We start from the raw sequence: 15,573 nt of genomic DNA on the forward strand, positions 1-15,573 counted from the left end.
AGAAGTTGAACAAATTAAAGAAACAGTATTATTACAAGCATTCCGATCCAAAGGAATATTTTCACCACTCGTGAACACGTACTGAATATTCCAAATCTGTTTCCTGAAACAATGTGATCAGACAGTAGCACTAGAACACAATTAATAGAGTTAAAATTGAAAGATCATATACAAATTTAATTAAATAAATTATATTAAAATTAACCTATATATAAGAATATATAGATATTTCAATACGATGATATTCATACTGATTCGTAAATATATATGAATTGTCACCCTCATATATCCACGTACGTGTTCATACTACATGAGCAAAGGGCGTAAAAACAAGATGTGCCAAGAGTGTCTCAACCCCATGGCCGCACCGGACGTGGGTCCAACTTGAAAACTAGCTAGGCCCACTTCCATAACGCGTCAACCGTGGTGCAAATTGGGGGTTCAGGGAGCAACCTACGACTGCCGGTCATGTCAACCTGCAGCTCTGAGTGCAGTCCAACTGTAACTGTTGTTTCTAACCGGGTAACACCAGGCCGGGTTCCTCGTTCATGTCGCCGCTTCCACGTGGTGTCCGCTTTTGGGCATTATATACCTCGACACTTGCCAAGTAATACATACAAGCTTCAACTCCACATTGATCAATTTTTCCAGAGAGATAGAGATCGGTGTGTGGAGAAATCCCAAATGGAACGTGGAGGCTTCAATGGCTACCGCAAGATCCCCAACGCAAGCTCTGGTAAAGTATATGTCGGGAGAGAACTACGTGATATGCATTTCATATGCTTATATATATCTTGCTTATCATTTTCGCATGAAAGGATGAAAAACAAGCTGAAAATAGTATCATTTTATTAGTATGTCGAAGATATTGCACAGTGTAGTGTTCTTTTCTTGCATGCAAATGAATTAATGTCTTCTTTTCTTTTTCACGTTGGATGAATATATTATGTACATTATAGAAATGTATCTTCAATCTGATCGATCAGCTCCTCTTAGCAAGAAGATAGGCTGCATTTTGAGCTTTCAGACTCGGATCGATCAACTTTTTTTTTTTCTTTTTTCAATATTATTTCCTCATCAATGTTCAACATTATTGGCACCACGATTTGAACTGCGAGCCCTGGCTAGGGCTTTTGAAAGAACTCGATCGGACCATTTAATTTTGTTGATATTTTTGGCATTTTTTTTTATCTCTATTTGAACTTTATTATGTTGGATATGTATTCTGGTTTTCTATTCACAATAGAATGGTCTAAACATCTGCAAATAGATTTATGGGATTGACTGTTGCTTTGGTATCCTTCATTTCAGTAATAATCTCGATCGATCTCCATGTCTCTTCTTTTCTATTCAACTCAAAAGTACCATGAGCTGAGAGTGCTGTAGGGTAAAATCGTAGTTGAAACGAAACGACTGAGGAAATTTTGAAAATATTGCTGTGGGGTTGTACAAGTGGCATGCACAATCCATGCAACATATGACCCCACAGGAGACAAGTGCCTTCCATGCATAAGCTAGCATAATTAATTTAAGGATATACCCCCACTATATATGTCTGTCCACTTCAAATTTATGTCCGTACTCGACATCTAACTCCTATTTTACGCACCCGTTTTGAGTTGAACTGGATTATTTATCAATTATGAGAGAAAAAAACAAAACAAAAAAAGCTACTTTTTTTTTTTTTTTCTTTTCTTTCTTTCTTGGAGTTAAGAGCGACTTCGGAACGCACCTACTACTTTTCTCGAGGTGCGTTTAAGGTGATGACATATATATGAAGACGAAAAAACATGAATAGGCCGGGTTGGCTGGTTGTTTGTCTTCTTTTTCCGAGTCCAATCACAGCCAGTAGTCATGTCAAATTTGTGCTATCTATATATATATATATATATAGAATTGCGTCAGATAAATAGAACTTTTTTTATAACTTCTCGCAGGACTGAAGCTGACAAATATGAAAATGAGGCCGGCGGAGATGAACCGCGCCAACAATCATTCAACCACGGCTGAAGACAACGAATGCACGGTGAGGGAGCAAGACAGGTTCATGCCGATCGCTAACGTGATAAGGATCATGCGCAAGATCCTTCCTCCGCATGCCAAGATCTCGGACGACGCAAAGGAAACAATCCAGGAGTGCGTCTCTGAGTACATAAGCTTCATCACCGGCGAAGCCAACGAGCGGTGCCAACGCGAGCAGCGGAAGACAATCACCGCCGAGGACGTGCTGTGGGCAATGAGCAAGCTGGGCTTCGATGACTACATCGAGCCGCTCACGGTGTACCTCCACCGTTACCGTGACATGGAGGGCGATCGTGGGTCCATAAGAGGTGAGCCGCTGGGGAAGAGGGCGGCGGTCGAGTTTAGCACGCTGGGGGTTGCTGCTGCTGCTGCTGCTTTTGCGCCTGTTTTCCAGATGGCCGGGCATCATCATCACCATGGGTTTTTTGGAGCTGCGGCGGATCATCATCATCACATGGGTGGTGGGTATTTGAGAGATGCAGCGAATGCGGGGTCATCCCAGCAGGCTGCTGCAGTGGCAAACGGTGAGCCACATGGGCAGTACAAGTGAGTGAACTAATTAACCTACTTAATGATCATTGATCGATCAGGGGTAACACTAACGTAGTTGGTGGAAGAAGAGGGACTTTGGCTGTTTCAATCTAATGCATATGCATGCAATGGAATAACATGGTTTTTTTCTTTTCTTGAGAACGAGACCTACTAATTTCTTGCCTTACAATTTTCGATCCATGATATCTCCATATCTCTCTAAGGAATAATTAAGAAGAGAGAACGTAATCACCAAAGCCATCATATATATATATATATATATATATATATAAACGAGAAACACCAACGTATATATATAGAATGAATTAATGGTTGAAAAACTTACATCTGGAGATAATTAATTGAGCAAAAACGTGGATTTTGGTGATGAATAATCTTAATTCTGAAGCGCGAATTGAGCGCCATAGGAAGGATTGAACTCCACACTGCGATGTTAGGAGAACGATACTATTTGTCGTTTTGGGCAAACGACGACGTTTGAAAAAATGACAGCAAATATATGAAAAACGCGAAAAGAAAGGAGCTCCCAGCGAGGATCGAACTCGCGACCTTTCGCTTACGAAGCGAACGCACTACCACTATGCTATGGAAGCCTTGTTGTTAGTTAATCGGAAAATATATTTATAACGGAATAAGGACCCGCGCTTTTGCCAATGCTTTGTCTCAAGTCTCAACCTTTCTGTCCAAGGATGAAACGAATTTGAAGAGCAGGACATAATACATGTGCAAAGTAATGAGTGGGTTTGCTCGAGTTCGAGTCAAGTTAAACCGAGCGGGTTGTCGAATGGACTCGTTTATTTACAGCCCTTGCACATGAGCTTTTGTAGAATTATTTTTTGACATGTTTAGTTAAGTATTTCTTATATTTATTTTTTGATATTTCCTTTTTGGTTTTTCATAGCAATTTGCTCTTGGATAAGTTTTGGTACTTAGATATGGATGATGAGGTTAGTGGCGGAGTACTATTTGAAGTGAAAGTTGATCATAAGGGCTTTTAATCTTTTAAATAACCATAGATGCTTTAGGTGTAATAGGTACTGCAAGGTAGTTTCGCCGGTTGAAATCACAAACTTTTTCAGGATTTAACGAATAAGAGAGGGTTTTTTTTTTTTTTTTTTTTTTTCTAAGCTCGGCAGAGGAATATGATTTTGAGGGAGAAGAGCTATCCTCCAAAGCACATATATTTAGTATAGTACTCTTAATTTCTAGGGCAGAAGACATGCCATATACATGAAAAATTTGAAGCTCTCATTGAATAATCAATTACATGGCATAAATTTCTTTTTGTGCTTTTACAAATGCACCATATGAAAGGGAAAAAGAATCTGTTCCGGTCAATAATTTTCCCTGGCTAGCCATGGGAAGGGTCTTCAATACACTTCTTTTTAGTATCCAATTGATCATCTTGCTCTTCGTTTTCTTCCCCTTCAACCTTTTGATATCCTTCTGAATCAACTTCAGGTCTTTTCCTTTGAGGAATCACTTGAAAGAAAGAAACTTTCCAATCCTTCGTTTCCATAAACTTGAGGAGTATCTCCATCACTTGGTTCACTGTAAGGACCTGCACTCAAATAGACAAGATGCAGATTTGAGAAAAGTAAACAATCAGGCAGGTGACACTCTAAAAGATGTAGCAGGAAGAGGGACCATTCAGGGCTCTATCCAAGTACTATTATATGGCGATATTCCATTGAGTTCTACTACAAACAAAATTGACAAAAATAGAATAACCCCAGTTTATGTGTAAGGTTGAGACTGATGTTTATGTAGATCACTTTATCTTCACTGTGAGTGACATATAGGCTAATATAGATAAATGTTGCATTATAATTTGAATTACTCCTACAACAACCAAATATGCAGGTTCGTATGAACAAATAGAGAATTTTCCATAATATACTTTCTAATTTCATTGCTGAGAACCATAAACTGAGACGCACAGTGATTTCCAAATGCCAAGTATGCTGCCCCAGGAAACCAGAACATTTAAGAGAATGTTTGCTGTTAATATGCCAATTGAGAACATGTATACTAATTGTTAGGCAGCTCAGAGTGAAAGTAGTGCGGCCAAAACCAAGACAAAGACATGCTTTCATCACAAAAATTACATTTTTATCATTAAAGCAATAATGCTGCGCATGATAGTCAAACTTCCAATAGAAAGAACAAGCCAGACTGAAAACTATACCTGGGAACTTGACATCTTTAAGTAATTTCCAATGGGGAGCTTTGCTGTTTGGATTCCCTGCTCTTGTGCTTTCTTCATGGTTATCCCTTTCCACCGATTACGGTCCACTAATCCACCAATAATGTAAATTTTCTTCAGATCAAGTTCCTCGAGAACAGTTTCAGCATCCGCTGTGAGATATACCAGATTTTCCTTCTGATCTTGCAATGCTTCAATGTAAGATCGACTTTCCTTCTCAACCATCCACTTATCAAACCCTGGAAGCCTTTGCAATTGACTTCCCATTTCTCCCTCGCATCCCGTCAACCACAGATGACATGGGCTCGTACATCTTCCATTCACCGCATAACAATACATAATCTGCAAGTTTTATCAATAATAAAGGACATAAGATTACCGAGCATGTTAAAACAATACCAAACTGTTCCTCAACAAAATGAATTAACCATTAACAGGATCAATAAAACCAAAGAAGAGTGCTCTGATTCGTGATCAGAGACAAACATCAATGCTAAGTTGCAACAATTCAATTACAAAAAGGTTTAATCCTCCCCATTCCCAGATCCTCACATGGAAAGCAACAAGGCAGGCCATATTATTCGTGACCAGTGATTACGAGACAACATCAATTATGGAGCATACAAGAATGACTTCTCGCGAACTAGAAAGATTTCATATAGCAATGCCAACTGGAAGATTTCACTCTCTAACATCTTGAACCAACTATAATGTGACTGCAACTGCAGCAATTCAAATACGAATAACTTCTATAGCTTCTTCTTAAGATATAGATAAGCCAATCACTTCTCGTTAAAAACTCTCATCCCAAGCACATAACTCATTAGTAAAATTCTAAAATATTAACCTCCATTTTAATTAAATATTTTAAATTTGACCATGTTGAGACACGAAAAGATCTAGACAATCCTCATCCAAGTGACGCATACATTCTCATGGATCAAGATTCTTAAAATTCTTAGCATACTAGGTATCCTTTTAGCTGCTCCTATCACAACCCAGTATTTACCGCTCTGATATTTATCATATTTTACTATATTTTGAAAATGACAAATGCGGATTTGGTGGACTCTTAACCATTTAATTTGAGAAATGTAGGGTATAATAATCTTAAAAAATCTGCAAGTGCCAAAACGGCAGCGTCTCAACCCATTTAGAACAGCAATAGCTCGAAAGAATGAAAATATAAACATTTCAAAAAAAAAAAAAAAAAAGGACCTGTTGAACGAGGCTGTGAATCTCGGAAGGGGTCATGAGGTGAGCGAAGTCGAGGTCAACGACGATCTTCTGGCCGAGCTCTCTGGCTCTCGTGAGCCGCTCGATCTTCCTCTCCCTCTCCTCCGACCTCTTCTCCATCCTCTCCTTCCTGAGGCTCCGCCGGGACTCGATCAGCCTCGACCGCTCCTCCTCCGGCACGCCCGCCAGCTTCTCCTCCCACTCCTTCCGCTTCCGCTCCCCATCTTCCCTCTTCTGATGCTTCTCCTGAGCCTTCTTCTCCGCCTTCCTCACCTCGAATCTCTGCTGCTTCAGCAGCTTCTTCTGGGCGCTCTTCGAGAGGGCTTGGGGAGGGCTGGGGAGGGCATTCGAGGGGTTAACGACGGCATTTTGGTCATTTTGCATGTCCTCCATTGTTCGAACCAAGCCCCTGCGCGAGGGTGTGTTCGATAACACTCGGACCAGAGAGTTTTTGGGTTTTAGGGTTTTGTGGAACGACGTCGCCGTTATCTTCTTCCTTTTTTCTTGAGGCAATATACCTTGATAATTGAATGTTGCCATGTTGGAACGATTTCCTGTTCTAGTTGTTTACTGCAATATACCTTTGTTTATTAAATAAAAATAGATATGATAACAAGAAGTACAAATATGTTTTTAAAAAAAAAAAAAAAAACTACAAATAAAATTATAGTACAGTTAGAAACAAAAAATTATAGAATGCAAAATATATAGATAAAAAAGAAAATTTAATATTGACAATCATCTCCATTTCAAATCTCTTTCATTTTCATTTTCTAAAGTGGTGATCATAAATACTACCAGTAACGCTCATTGTAGCAATCCATAATGGACCTTGTGAGTATCAATAAAAGAAACTCATTTTAACTAAGTTTTTGACTACATTATAAGGGAGCTTGGAAAAATTAAGAGATAGTTATAAGTAGTGGAGGAAACACCATATGAGGCAGTGAGACAATTAACCACCAAGATCACGTTAAGACTTGGATTTTAAATTTATGGGGAAGAGAATCATCAATATACTTTGATATTATGTTATTGACATGGAAAATTGCAAAATCAATCACTATGATTGTATTGGTTTATAATTAGCTTTATAAAAGTTACTAAGAACTCTCTATGGTATGTCAAAAAATTAATTAGGTTCTTGCACTTATTTTTAAGCTGATTTTTTTATAAAAATTGCCAAATGTCAAGTCTGCATCAATCATATTATTAAAAAATAATAATAATAATAATTTCTTACATTTAAGAGCACTATTTGCAGCATCACTAAAACTATTTTTTAGTTATTTTGGTGAGGCAATTTGGTGAAAGTGGCTAAGAATTTCCAATTTCAGCCTCACCATTTTAATCAAAAATAAAAATAAAAATTGTGAGTAAACAGTACTCACCTATTGAATAAAAAAATAATTTATCTCTCTCCCTTTTTGTTTTTATGTTTCTCTCTCATCCTTTAATAATTAGAAAAAAAAAACAAATATTTGAAATATAATATTTAAACGAAATAGTAAAAGTAGATTGTTAAAATAGTGAGACCGTTGGAGGGGTGCTTTAACAATCCATTATTTTAACACCCTCATCAGCTTCACTATTTTAACAATCCACTTTATTCAAATATTATTTTTCAAAGTTTTATTCATTATTTTTTTTAACTATTAAAGAAGGATAGAGAAACATAAAAGAGAAAGGACGAGAGAAAACTATTTTTTATTCAATTTGTGAGTAAATAGTACTCACTATTAATAGTGAATACTGTTTACTCACCTTTTATTTTGGTTTAAATTGTTAAAATGATAAGGTTGAAAATAAAAAATTTTAGCCACTTTCACCAAATTACGATAATTACCTCACCAAAATAACAAAGAAAAAAAGATTTTTTGTGAGGTTGCAAAGAATGCCAAACAAGCCTACTGACCATTTTATATACAACCCGATTTACCATCTAACAAATCTTCCAACGGCCCACAATTGCAGCCCAATTAACGCACGCTTCCTCGTACATTAGAAACGTGCGTCTTAACCAGCTTCCTACAACAAGCCCATTTGTTAAACTACTTACAAAAGCCTAGCTTCTAACTGCTTACAAAAGCCCAACTGCTAACCAAACACACTGTTCTCAGTCTCGCATTTTAGGATAAATATAAAAGTGGAATAATAATAATGAAATGAAATAGAATAAACATAGAGATTAAGGTGATTCGGCATATAGTTAACATTCATACATTATTAAAGCCTTATAGTTATTGGCTTTATAATCTGAATAGACAGCTCTATTTATAGAGCTTTACATGTGGGATCCGGCTTATGTACATCTACAAAAAAATCAAGGGTTCAGATCCAACCCAACAGTTTTTAACTAAACGTTGTCGTTGCTTTCCTTCTCGTCAATCACAGGCACTTCTCATCCTCTCAGACCTCTCCATCCCTCACTTCCCTCATGCCCCACCATTCATCTCCTCGGTTTAAGACCCTTCTCTGCAATTCAAACTACAACACATCTCCTATAAAAACTATTAACCAATATACTTTGATATTATGTTATTGACATGGAAAATTGCAAAATCAATCACTATGATTGTATTGGTTTATAATTAGCTTTATAAGAGTTACTAAGAACTCTCTATGGTATGTCAAAAAATTAATTAGGTTCTTGCACCTATTTTCAAGCTGATTTTTTTACAAAAATTATCAAATGTCAAGTCTGCATCAATCATATTATTAAAAAAGAATAATAATAATAATAATAATTTCTTACATTTAAGAGCACTATTTGCAGCATCACTAAAACCATTTTTAGTTATTTTGGTGAGGCAATTTGGTGAAAGTGGCTAAGAATTCTCAATTTTCAGCCTCACCATTTTAATCACAAAAAAAAAAAATTGTGAGTAAACAGTACTCACCTATTGAATAAAAAAATAATTTATCTCTCTCCCTTTTTGTTTTTATGTTTCTCTCTCATCCTTTAATAATTAGAAAAAAAAATAAACAAATATTTGAAAAATAATATTTAAACGAAATAGTAAAATTGGATTGTTAAAATAGTGAGGCCGTTGGAGGGGTGCTTTAACAATCCATTATTTTAACACCCTCATCAACCTCACTATTTTAATAATTCACTTTATTCAAATATTATTTTTCAAAGTTTTATTTATTATTACTTTTTAACTATTAAAGAAGGATAGAGAAACATAAAAGAGAAAGGACGAGAGAAAAAACTATTTTTTATTCAATTTGTGAGTAAATAGTACTCACTATTAATAGTGAATACTCTTTACTCACCTTTTACTTTGAGTTAAAATGATGAGGTTGAAAATAAAAGAATTTAGCTACTTTCACCAAATTACGATAATTACCTCACCAAAATAACAAAGAAAAAAAGATTTTTTGTGAGGTTGCAAAGAATGCCAAACAAGCCTACTGATCATTTTATATACAACCCGATTTACCATCTAACAAATCTTCTAACGGCCCACAATTGCAGCCCAATTAACGCACGCTTCCTCGTACATCAGAAACGTGCATCTTAACTAGCTTCCTACAACAAGCCCATTTGTTAAACTACTTACAAAAGCCCAGCTGCTAACCAAACACATTGTTCTCAGTCTCGCATTTTAGGATAAATATAAAAGTGGAATAATAATAATGCAAGGAAATAGAATAAACATAGAGATTAAGGTGATTCGGCATATAGCCAACATTCATACATTATTAAAGCCTTGTAGTTATTGGCTACATATTTTCTTAATTTATAATCTGAATAAACAGCTCTATTTATAAAGCTTTACATGTGGGATCCGGCTTACGTACATCTACAAAAGAATCAAGGGTTCAGATCCAACCCAACAGTTTTTAACTAAACGTTGCCGTTGCTTTCCTTCTCCCCAATCACATAGTCACTTCTCGTCCTCTCAGACCTCTCCATCCCTCACTTCCCTCATGCCCCACCATTCATCTCCTTGGTTTAAGACCCTTCTCTGCAATTCCAACTACAACACATCTCCTGTAAAAACTATTAACCAACCTACTACTTCTCATGGAATTGCATATGAAAGCAATTCAAAAGTACTGTTCACATTTGCAGCAATTCAACATCTTAGTTATAGACGAACACAAATGGAGACAGACCCAAATGCCTCAGTACTGTGATTGAAACTGAGGCCCATAATCAAATTCGTTGAAATTGACCCAGACCCGAGATGGGATTGCAGAGAATAAGCCATTTAATGAGGAAACTACCTTCAAGAAATTTAATAACCAATTTCATATAATTTGATTTATTGAAAGTCAACAATCTATTGCATGATATCAAATGTGTTATCTCATAGTCTGCAATCTACCTCTGTGTAGCAAGTACTGGAAATTTTGCTATTATTCATGATTTAACTCTAAATTCAACATAAAATTAACTTTATGATTATTAGTGCGAATGCCTATATGACCAATTCATAGTTCTAAACTTATAGAGCCCACACGTGGTTATAACTTTTTAATCTAATTGGCATAGCAGTGGCTTCTTGAATATGGATGAGAATCATGTTAAAGCTGGCCAGTGGAATTTCCTGTCGATGGACTCAGAACAGTAATGTTTTATAACATCAATCAGACATTTAACTGATTTCTGTAATTGATATCATTGAACTGCTAAATTATTGTTTGTGTGCTCTCTCTCTCTCTCTCATTCACACATATTCAGAAAGATAACACATTAAACGCAACCATGGTTTCTTTTTCATTGCACACACATTAATAGTGTTTTGGTCACAAATTGTGTTGCTCGAGTGATTTTGAGCAAAAAATAAGCCAAAATCATAAATATAGTAGTGTCAACTAGTTCTTATGTTTTTGATCTGGATGTTGTTTCCTTATGCTCATTTTTTTAATTTTCTTTTACAAAATATATAAAATCTGTATATTTTGTTAAATATACAGATTTTAACTTTCTACTTTCAAGACTGCTCACAAGTCACAATTTTTTGCTGTGTTTCACGTGCACACATATCGCATGCGCAGACACATAAATTAAATGAATAGGGTGAATGTGCAGACACATATTGCATTCACCTGCACACTATTAATAGGGTTGAGATATCCGCTGGGTAATAGGGTGGATCACTACCGCTGCCTCACTCTCAGAGTCTCACGGTCTCACCACCATTCACTCCTGCTTCACTCTCTTCGTTCACCACTCCCACTCTCACCATGGCCGGCAGATTTGTCGAACTCTTTAAAACAACCCTGATGCCTAAACATATAGAGAGAGAAGCCATTTCGTCTCATCTTTCCTTCAGTTTATAGCTACCCTTCCCGCCTAGTTCGCAAACTTAAGGTCCATTCCTACCCGTGTTTTCTTCCTCGAAAAAACATACAAGGATTGTCGATTGAATTTCTATGTTGACGTTTCTAGTGTTAAATTTAAACTTCATCTTGTTAATCTCTTTGATTTCTTAAATATGAGAGTCAACCGTCTTCTCATAGCAACTTTCAGGTGGAACCTGCCCGCAAACGCAGGTCGAATTGAATGATGTGCGAACAAATTTTGTGGAACTAACTGCTACCAAGTTGACCACCACGGACATTATTCTCGGGCGTGTACTCATTAATATGATGGACATTACTCCTTTCCGTGATTCCTGTACTGAGAGATTAAGACTACCATAAATGAAGGCAAACCATTTTCAGTAGCAATATTTCCCCGGGCCTCCATCAAAGTTTCCCGGCAGATATATGCTTTGATAGGGGCGGAGACTACCGAAATGGTAGAATAGTACTGCACAACTATCTTGCTTTCGGGAGCGAGACCCTCCAGAATTTTCGGCTGGTGTAGATCTTCGAATATGGTATCGAGTGCAGTTTGGCAAGATTCAACTTGCCTTAACAACCAACCAATATCCCACGCCTCTGTTACGTATTATTTATTTATTTCTAAACTTTAATCATTTATTTTCTTTTTCTAACTCCCCCTTATTGTTTATCTAAGTAGGAATGAAGACTAAATATGAAGATAATCAGGAAGAGCTCTCGTATCCAGTTGTAGCTGCGGTGGCGAGAACAGAAGGTTTTATTGCTTCTTTCCAAGATAGGGGTGTTTTTGAATGTAATGGCTGGATATAGAAATGAAATATCAGTTTTTACAGTAAATAAATAAAAGACCATATATATAGGCACGAAGTAGTGGAAGTCCCCTAACCAATGACTTTCTCTTCTCTGAGTTAAGATCATCCTTACCGAGATCTTTGGGAATTAAGATCCTAATATTTGGTGGTTACATGTATCGCTTAATTTGAATATTTGTATGCAATCGTTGGATAATATATCTGATTTGAATTTTAGATAGATATGACAACTTTTGAATAAACAAGATTACTTATCCATTAATAGTTGTATCTCTCGAGATATCCGAGTTATCCTTGTTGTTGAGACCTATGTGTCCTGAGTTAGTATCGGACTAAACGGTCTCGGCTTAAAGGGTCTCGGATTTCATGGGTCTCGGACATGTAGGTCTCAGATTTCAGGGTCTTGGGCTTGGTTATCCAAATCCAGTGGAAGTCCCCTAACCAATGACTTTCTCTTCCCTGAGTTAAGATCATCCTCACCGAGATCTTTGGGAATTAAGATCCTAATATGTGGTGGTTACATGAATTACTTGATTTGAATATTTGTATGCAATCGTTGGATAATATATCTGATTTGAATTTTAGATAGATATGGCAGCTTTTGAATAAACAAGATTACTTATTCATTAACAGTTGTATCTCTCAAGATATCCGAGTTATCCTTGTTGTTGAGACCTATGTGTCCTGAGTTAGTCTCGGACTTAATGGTCTCGGCTTAAAGGGTCTCGGATTTCATGGGTCTCGGACATGTAGGTCTCGGATTTCAGGGTCTTGGGCTTGGTTATCCAAATCCTTACTGGGCTTGGACCTTTCTAGGGTTAGACTGGGCCCGAGGATTGCTGGGCATTTAATGGGTTGATCTATGACCCAACATGGAATAGTGGGTTAGTTTGTTTTGCATTGACAAGAGATACTAATCTGAAACAAAAAATTTCTACCGCTTGATCTCAATAAAGGGTTTTTATTTGTATATCTTCTCTGTTTTGTCGGTTCACTGCTATGTGCAGTCACGTAATTTTGGTGAGTATGAAAATTTGCATTCTTCTAGAAAATTTGTTCTGTATTTTACTGAATAAACAAATTTTGATGAGTAATTTCTTCCCTTGATATTTTCTGCATATTTTTTAGTAGTCTCTTTGCATAAAAAAAATGTATTAAGTCATTCTTTTTGACCCTTATATAAACTGTTTGTAGCCTTCCCCATCTAAAAAATTCGTGGGTGGGATGTCTCTGGCAGTTAGCTTTTCCCTACTTTTTATTTCTTTTTTTTTATTTTTATTTTTTTTTAACCAAAGGTAGGATGTCTTCTGGAATCCTGCTATCAGGCTGCCAAAAGTCAGACAAATATTTGTCAAAGTCTGATGTGATTTTATTAAAAAAAAAAAAAATGTAGAAAAATCTCTCTCTTCCTAGTCCTGCTAGATTTTGTTTTTTTGTTTTTTTTTGTTAAATTTTTATAAGTTAATATTTAATTTCTAATGCCTCAAAATTTATTTTTTGATTTAAAACTAAAACCTATGAATGGAAGGTTAACCTTTTAGGAACGATATCACTTAAAAGATATTTTATTATCCTAAATTTAGTGCTAATACTTCAAATTTGAATTTTCCTTTAATATCTCTCTTCTCCAATTTTTTTTTTAAAAAAATTAAAATAAAAAAGAAAAAAGAAAAGGTCATGTCTAACGCTTGGCTGCCTTGAAAATGTCAACTCTGTCTTCTGTAGATCTAATAACCGCCATTCTAAAATTTTGTAATGTGCAGTGATTATCATCCAGAAAGTGTTCTGTCGTCAATGCAAACAATCATGGTCAGTCTCTTAGAAGAGAGTGACGATGTCAGAGAGGATCTATTATTTGTTATAGATATTCTCTATATTGGGTCGTAATAAAAGTGTAAGTACCTTTTCTCTATGTTGTTATATGCGATTAATTAAAGTACCCCGTATTTTGCTGCTATTACGTTAAGTATCTCTTGTAATACTAATTTATCAGAGAATTGATTTTTATAGAACTTGAATTCAAGCTATGGCTGCAAGGAGGCTTGTGATGAATGTTATAGAGCACTGTGCAGGAAAACTTGAAGCTGGCATAAAGCAGTTCCTTATATCATCAATATCAGGAGATAACAGGTCAGTGAATAGTCAAACTGACTACCTTGAAGTTATCTATGATATATCTCGCTGTGCTCCTCAGTTCCTGTTGGGAGTTGTCCCAAACCTCGTAGATGAACTACTGGTAATTACTGATTCAGAGGCTTACGTTTCTGTGCTTCCTCTATTTAATGATATTTAATTATGATAAAAGCCTTCTCAGTTACAAGTTGTATTTTAGTGCAGCATTAAGTTTTCAAAGTTAAAAAGTTTGTTATGTTGTTTATGTGCGCCCAAGTTCCCTTTTGCTGGTAATTTTACCTTTAAGAGTGGGAATTCTCAACAAATCACAGTATGTGGGTGCAGGAGAGATTTAATTAATCGAAACACAAGGTGGGTGGGATGCCCCTTCATATTCTTAACTGGATTAGGGTGATCACTGATGGCCATGCTCATTGGCTACATGTCTGCTGCACTGCTTGTCCCCTATTCATTTGTACATTTGAAGTGAGATGGGGACCACGCTTCTGCTTTACATTTCTTTAATAAGATGCATATGATTATCAAAAACACAGATAAAGTGGTTGTGTGATTTAATTTTTCTTAGATGGTGTTGTATAGTGTTCTGGTTATTGAAATGTGCAAAGAGGTGACTAGTGAAATGTGCAATAGCCTTTTCAGTTTAACTTGGCTGACTTTGTGAATTGTGAATGTAACTTTTAGGTACCCACTTTGGTGTTGATTTAGTGCATAGAAAAGCTGAGGTGATGAACATAACGATAGATGCGCTAGCCGCTACATAACTTGGAGGATGAAGGAGTGGTTGAGTCGCTTAGGAGAATGCTGAGGCCGGTGATGCGGATGCTCTGGCTTTTGCGTAATATTTGAGGCTAGTGCATTTATAAATCAAGACCCATGTTTTGGGCATTTGTAAATAAAAGCCACTATAAGTTTTTTTGTCAAATAGATAATACAAACTGAAATGAAAATGCAGTTATGCTCTTCAAATTTTTCTTTTTAAAAAAAGGTGGTTGGGGTTGGGGGGTTGCCTAGCCCAGTCAATGGTTGGCTGGGTCGTCTCCAAGCCATTGCGGCTAGGCATGAGTCATGACCCAATTGGGTGACACCTTAGCCATTTCTATTTTTGCTATAATTCTATTTTAATATTATTTATTTTATGCAAAACATTGAATGAGGTCTTGATTTGTAAATTCTTGAAGCACAGGTCTCGTTGTTATTTAAACTGAAAATTAAGATTTCAATGTTAAAGAACCGAAAACATGAGTATGTGTTTGGGATGGCCGAAACTTATGTGTATAGGGTGGATGAACTCGAGCTTGTGTGAAGTTAGAG

General features: G+C 36.4%; 2 protein-coding genes and 1 non-coding gene across 3 annotated transcripts; 1 reads left to right on the forward strand and 2 right to left on the reverse strand.

Annotated features, from left to right (window-relative positions):
• Positions 1 to 619: 619 nt before the first annotated feature.
• On the forward strand, positions 620 to 2,716 carry LOC132172851 (nuclear transcription factor Y subunit B-6-like). The gene is made up of 2 exons (XM_059584418.2): positions 620 to 736; positions 1,938 to 2,716. The coding sequence occupies exons 1-2, from the start codon at positions 685 to 687 to the stop codon at positions 2,570 to 2,572; spliced, it is 687 nt and encodes a 228-aa protein (XP_059440401.2). The 5' UTR covers positions 620 to 684; the 3' UTR covers positions 2,573 to 2,716.
• A 379-nt stretch (positions 2,717 to 3,095) lies between these two features.
• On the reverse strand, positions 3,096 to 3,167 carry TRNAT-CGU (transfer RNA threonine (anticodon CGU)). Its single transcript has one exon. It is a non-coding gene; the product is annotated as a tRNA-Thr (tRNA).
• Positions 3,168 to 3,801: 634 nt separating this feature from the next.
• On the reverse strand, positions 3,802 to 6,561 carry TRM10 (tRNA (guanine(9)-N1)-methyltransferase-like protein). The gene is made up of 3 exons (XM_059584417.2): positions 5,999 to 6,561; positions 4,763 to 5,122; positions 3,802 to 4,135 (listed from the first exon to the last, which is right to left on the reverse strand). Exons 1-3 carry the CDS (start codon positions 6,554 to 6,556, stop codon positions 3,926 to 3,928), a joined length of 1,128 nt encoding a protein of 375 aa, XP_059440400.2. The 5' UTR covers positions 6,557 to 6,561; the 3' UTR covers positions 3,802 to 3,925.
• Between the last annotated feature and the right edge of the window lie 9,012 nt (positions 6,562 to 15,573).

Source organism: Corylus avellana, chromosome 1 (genome assembly GCF_965113065.1).
Source record: "Corylus avellana chromosome 1, dhCorAvel1.hap1.2, whole genome shotgun sequence".
Classification (NCBI taxonomy): domain Eukaryota; kingdom Viridiplantae; phylum Streptophyta; class Magnoliopsida; order Fagales; family Betulaceae; genus Corylus; species Corylus avellana.